This window comes from Humulus lupulus, chromosome 3 (genome assembly GCF_963169125.1).
Source record: "Humulus lupulus chromosome 3, drHumLupu1.1, whole genome shotgun sequence".
In the NCBI taxonomy this organism is placed as follows: Eukaryota; Viridiplantae; Streptophyta; class Magnoliopsida; order Rosales; family Cannabaceae; genus Humulus; species Humulus lupulus.
In genome coordinates, this window is record NC_084795.1 from 154,973,774 (window position 1) to 154,980,101 (window position 6,328).

The following is a 6,328-nucleotide window of genomic DNA, read 5'->3' on the forward strand; positions in this document are numbered from 1 at the left end:
TTATCTTATTTTTATCAAGAGATCAAAAGCGAAAACCCACCACTCAATCAACCCCACCACTAACCAAAAAGAAAACCATAGCTAATAAATCGACCCCAAAAGCCACCAAACACTACACCATAGCCATTATGCAAGTTTGGTTTGTTTTCATTAAGCAAAAAATTCCTAAATAGGAAAAAAAATTTATATTAGTGCCCATCAAAAGCTACGGATAGTTCCAACTAAGTTTTATAACTTCCATGCCTAGTTATTACCTCATTTGCTAGTTAATTTCATATTGGAGAATAAGTTGAACAACTCTAAATTAATGCATGCATGAACCTTGTTTTTTAGTTCTCTCAAATTTTACATCCTTGAAAGAATGGAAAGATGCTAGTTTGTTTAAAATGAACATTAAGTTAGGTGATTAATTTTCCTCATCTTGTGTATTTATCTGGTATTTCTATTTTTGCATCAAATAGTCTTGTAAAAAAATTTAAAAATTAATATTTATTTGTCCTTATCTTAGTTTGAGTATAATATATTTTTGCGTCATATAGGCTTTGTCTATTTAAAGCCTTTTAGATTTTTGTTTGTGTTTATATTCAAATTTCTTTCAAATTTCTTTCAAATTTCTTCTTTGTTCTTGCTCTATAGTTCCGATTTCCACATTTGCACATCCATTCTCCTATATAGTGTGTTCACACTCATGGGTTGGGCTTGCTTCCCTTGTATATTCATTTTTTAAAAATTGGAGACACATGTCAAGTTAGGGGTCATAAGCCTAGGCTTTTGTTGGGGCTTTTTAACTTCATTTGAGTATGTAGCTGTATGCTGGCATGTTTTTATTTATTTACTTTTAGATGCTTTGGCTATGTGATCTCACACTATGCATGAATATGGAAATGTAGAACAATCTGTATTTTTTTTTCTTGGAATGCACAAATTGGTTTGATTGTAGTTAGTAAAAGAAGTAATTTGGTTATGGTTGATATGCAAATTTGTATATTATGAATAAAAATAGGTACTAAAGTATGTGTCAATTCTTGTATTTAGTGATAGTTGTAGCAATGTCACATGCAAATCAGTCTTGAAATTTCAAAAAAATTCTATGTAGATCATTTCCTCTGTTCGTATGGTTGCCAATTTTCAACCCATACCACTTTCCCGGCTAGTGTGTGAAACATATTTGAAGTGATAACAGTTATCATAGCTTCTACCAGTTTTTCTTTTGGGTTTATTCTGGCTATATAGTGTCTGTAGTTAAGGTGTTTGGTCAAAGGCAGATCTCTTTAATGCTTTAAATTTTGTTATCTATGTTTCTGTAAATCTACTTGTATTCGGACCATTTATTAGAAATTTTGTTCTGCATTATGCCAATAATATGCTATGAGATGTGCAAAGTATTTCCAAAACAGGGGAAATAAAACGTGTATTACTAGGAAATAGAGCCATCATTACTTAGTATGCATGGCTCATATATATATACACATAGAATTACATGGGTATGTCTAGATTATTGTTGTCTCAGTTCAATTTTTTTCCTATGCCAATTTTTTTCTTGGTGTTACTTGGGTTCAAATTATCAATCCAACTTTAAAACTTCTTTGTTTTATCCTCAGTTCGTTGACTATTTTTACTTTATTTGTATTTAAATTTTCATTCTTTTTATGTTCACATGAAATCAATTAATGAGGGAGTCAAGAAGAAACTGAGCATTTGTACTTTTGGCATGATTCAATGAAAAATCATGGAAACATGAGATATTATGAAACTAGGTTACATTGTATCAACATTCCTTCCAGACGCTTTTATAACTCATTGGAGTTTCATATGTTTATATGCATTTTTTTTAGCTATCTATGCAACGTATATTATGTTGTCTTGGATATAAATATTTATCAAACTACATCCATATGCTCTGGTTTGGCTATATGCTTATAGCTCATTGGAGTTCCATATGCTTACAACAAAGAAAAATTGGTAGAACTAGGCATTTATGTGAAAAGCTAATGGAGATTCGTTGTTCGAAGCATGGGAAGTACATGATGAAAGTGGAAATGCATTTACCCTAGAGTCCTATTTCTGGTTAACTAGTCATTTTTTTCCCTTTGAAATGATTTTTAAAATTAGTTGTTTCTAATTTGAATGGAAGGTCAATATGGATATTTTAACTTTTGCAGGTATTTGCTGTTTTGGCTTGTGATTATTTGTCTGAATTTTTTTTATTCAAGTTAGAAGTTCACTAATACTGTAGCATCTTAGTTTTTGCTTCATGAGTTTTCCTCTATTGATGGTTGATGTTTGTTATGGTTTCTGTTATGGGCTCGAAAAGTTCTCCATAAATTCCTCTATTGAGGGTTCTGTTGCATTTGGAATATTTTTTGTAATTTAAATATAATACGAATAATAAAATATCCCGATCCTAGGGGATATCAATGTATGATCCTAAGCCTATAAATACATGTCTTATGGGATCAGAAAGGGACTTTTGGGAAATTTGGAGTTTGGATCTTACTTTTCTAGAGAGAGAAAGTGCTTTTTCTTGAGAGAGAACTCTTTTGTATTCTGAGAATTTACACTGAAGAAACTCAGTTGACACAGGTTCATCTGATCTTGAGTGTAGATAAATAATCATATTTCTAAGTGGACTAGGCTATTACCAATATATTGGGGCTAAACCACTATAAAAATTGTGTGTGTTATTTACTTTCTTTATTAAATCGTCTATGTCGTTTGAATTCTCTTGAAGGTTTTGTCGTTTCTGACGTTCTCACGTCGTTGGCCAAAAACGCGGTCAACACATTTCATCATCTTTAATTTATAGAACTTCAGGAGGGATTGAAGTATAAGTAAGCCTCTTATTTTATATGAACCTTTTTTTTTGTATTTCACACTTCAAATCGTAGTATATCGACAAAATCTTCAAAAGAATGATTGCAGAGTTCTTTTATAAAAGAAATTATTGGTTTGCGGTTCCTCTTTTCTGGCTTTGGTCAAAATCTGGGTTGGCTTTATTATTTTCTAGAAGTTAGTTGTACCAAACTAGTTTTTTGAGTTGTTGGTCTTGATAGAGATGTTAAGTAGTGGTGGTGCTCAATTATAGATGACTGCTTGATCTTATATGTGCTCCTAGTTATGGTGGTGGTGGTGGTGGTGGTATTTTCTTTGTATCAGTGGCAGTGAGGAGTTATTTAAATATTTATAACTTGATTAGTGCGCATTAATATAATTAGGGGTGTGAATAACATGGTTCCCTTGGCATAAGAACAAAAGATGTGCATTATGTGTTCCTTGGAACTGAAAAGTTTTATGGGCCTGTAGAGATGGTGTCTCCATTTTTTTTTCCAATAAATCAATAATATACATATTATATGAATAACTTAATGAGAGGGGATGATTTAGTTGCATATAAATTTTATAAGGTTACATTATTGGATATTATAGCTTTTATAGTCATTATTCTTCATTTTATTTAGTTACTTTTAATGTCAAGTTATACAATTGTAAATTGTAACTGGTTTGAGTAAACCATGATATTTTTTTTTAATAAATGTCACCTACTGCAGCTTTTGGAATCATTCAAATGTTCAGAACATAAAAAAGAAAAGAGAAGACACATTTCAAGAAGTATTTATTGTCCATAGAACAGCATATATTTGGCATAAACAGTCCACATTGTCTTCAACATCTTTAAATTTTCTCTTATTTCTTTCTGGTCATTTTCTTGATTCTGAATGCATCAGAATATATGTGAACATGTTGAGTTTTAACACTTGAATTCAAGTATTCAACTTTTCTAATGTGCAAGAAAATACGTGTATATATTTTTACTTACCTTTAAATGCTCATAAAAGGAAAATCGTTCTTTTACGACATATGAGACTGTGCAGTGTCTTGTGCAAGTTTCTAAATACTCTTGTATGTACCAATTTGCAGTTACATAAGAGAAAAAGAGATGGAAGAGGAGCTATTAATGCAAATATGTGAAGAGGAGGGTAGAGGTAAAGAAAGACGAAAGGCTCTCTTGGAGAAGGAAGAACATAAATGGAAGGAGATAGAAGCTTCTCTCATATCCTCTATTCCTAATGCTGGAAGCAGGGAAGCAGCAGCCATGGCAGCTGCTGTTCGTGCAGTAGGAGGTGATTTTGTTCTTGATGTTTCTAGCATTGCTCGCAGGATATGTTCAACTCAATTAGCTCATCGAGCCCTTCAGGTTTGTTTATTATTATCACTATATAAAAGTGTTTAAGCTATGTAAGACACTTGAGACTCTGTAATTAGTAAGTTATACATCAGCCTCTCTAGCATGCTATTGCTTAAATTTTCATTTTTTAAATCAAACAAGGTGTGGTTGCATTAAAGCTCATTATTTCTTTCTCGAATCCACATACTGTCCAATGGGGTTTGGATCTTAATTAGCCATCTCAATACTGACTTGAACAAATAAGCTCCAACATTTTTCTTTGGCCCTAAGAGCATGATAATCTCCACTCTTACCTTTGTTTTTAAGTTGCTGAAATATTGTTAAGGAAAATTTCAGGTGTGTGCTTTTGTTCTTACTTGGACTATGTGACAATTGGAAGATGTTTCGGCTAGAAAAGCAAAGGTTTGAATTCAGTTTTCTTATGCTATTTTTCTGGCATGCATGTTAACTATCTTTTGGTTGAGACAATTTATTCTTCAAAAACAGAATTTGAGCAGAAACATTATGTTATTTTAACCATTGCAATTTATTTTTATAAAAGCTAGAAGCTGAAAGTTAGATAAGAAAATGAGATAAAAATATTGCTAGACAATTTTATTGTGACAGTCTTGTCTTCATGAAGTTTAATAAAAAGGTCCAATTATTATGAGACATGTCTAGAATCCATTCTTTTTTGTTTTTCCTCTTCTTTTTTTATATAATTCTTTTGACTGCTCTTTCTCATGATTAATTCAGTATTGATTATATTTTTTAGCTCATTACAAGTGTTGAATCACAAATATTCAACACTTGCATATATTTAGATAAAGTTTAGTTCATTCATTCTCTATTCTCTTTGATGAATGTGGTGCTATTTGGAGAGACCAGTGATAAGGAACACAACATAATGAAAATTTCATTTTTTTGCCATAATGGAGTCGTATTGTATTGTATGTATTTGGTTTCGATTCATGTTAGGGTGACTGGTGCAGGATAATTGGCCTTCTGTGATGTTTGCAATGGCAAGAGGGGTGGTACTTAGCCTTGGAAATCTCTCAACTCAGTATGCTTGGGCTTTTGTTGGCTTATCAGTCACAGAAGTGATCACTGGAAGCATAACAGTTGTTATAGGTCCTTTCTTTCATTCTCTCTCTCTCTCTGACAATTTCTAAATGTTGATGTTTGTTTGTGTTGCTCTTATAGATACTGAATTTTTTGCTTCTGTGCGATCTTTAATGGTGACAGGAACAACCTCGAATTACTTTTTAGACAATAGAATTAATAGAGCCAAGATCCTTTTCCCTGGCGTTGGCTGCTTCTTGGTTGCAGTTTGCCTTGCTTCTACTGTCCACTCATCTAATGCAGCTGATAATAAAGAAAAGCTTGAAGGTTTTTCATCTAAAGAGGGGTATGTTTCATTCATTAAATGTTAAGGTTATCAAAGAATTATCTTATTTTTATTCCTTTTTAAAAATAAAATCATCGAGCTTGTTGAGTGATGCAATTTTTACTTAATTGTTTTGTTTGATGGTGCACTTAAGGATAATGAGAATGAGCAGAAAACTAGCTGTACCACTATAGATGGAACTGTAAAAGACAAAATTTTTAGTATGGAAAATCAATTAAAATTCTCACATTTAGATGAAAAGTGATAATCTTGTGTTGCAAAAATACTACACAACAATATTTGGACGTTCATCACCTGACATTCAAATCCAAACATGTCAGATTCTCTATCACATTTAATAATTATAACTCTTGCTACAGGTGTTTGGGAAAAGCACTCTCATTGGACTGTCCATATGTTTCTTTGCTGGTGTTTGCTTTTCTCTATTCTCACCAGCATTCAACTTGGCAACAAATGATCAATGGCATACATTGAAAGATGGGGTTCTTCTCTTGGTTGTCTACATTGCATTCTTTTACTTCTCAGTATCTTGTTTTGTCCTTGCTATAATCCTCACATCACATTCCTTTACTACCTTGTGCTAGACTTACCGAAATCATCATTCAAGGCTTATATGTTGAATATTTAAGACTACTTGAATACTTTAAGAACATTTTGTTATTGATGACAGTGTTGAATGCTTTAAACTAATTTGTGGATTGTTACCAAAGTGTAGTATAACACAAATTTATAAGTATTGAAATGTGTTATATAAT

General features: G+C 32.1%; 1 protein-coding gene across 1 annotated transcript; it reads left to right on the forward strand.

The window, feature by feature from the left end:
• The first annotated feature begins 3,953 nt into the window (after nt 1-3,953).
• On the forward strand, nt 3,954-6,059 carry LOC133821409 (ureide permease 1-like). The gene is made up of 5 exons (XM_062253720.1): nt 3,954-4,195; nt 4,523-4,588; nt 5,158-5,296; nt 5,411-5,573; nt 5,933-6,059. Exons 3-5 carry the CDS (start codon nt 5,176-5,178, stop codon nt 6,045-6,047), a joined length of 399 nt encoding a protein of 132 aa, XP_062109704.1. The 5' UTR covers nt 3,954-4,195; nt 4,523-4,588; nt 5,158-5,175; the 3' UTR covers nt 6,048-6,059.
• Nucleotides 6,060-6,328: the final 269 nt, after the last annotated feature.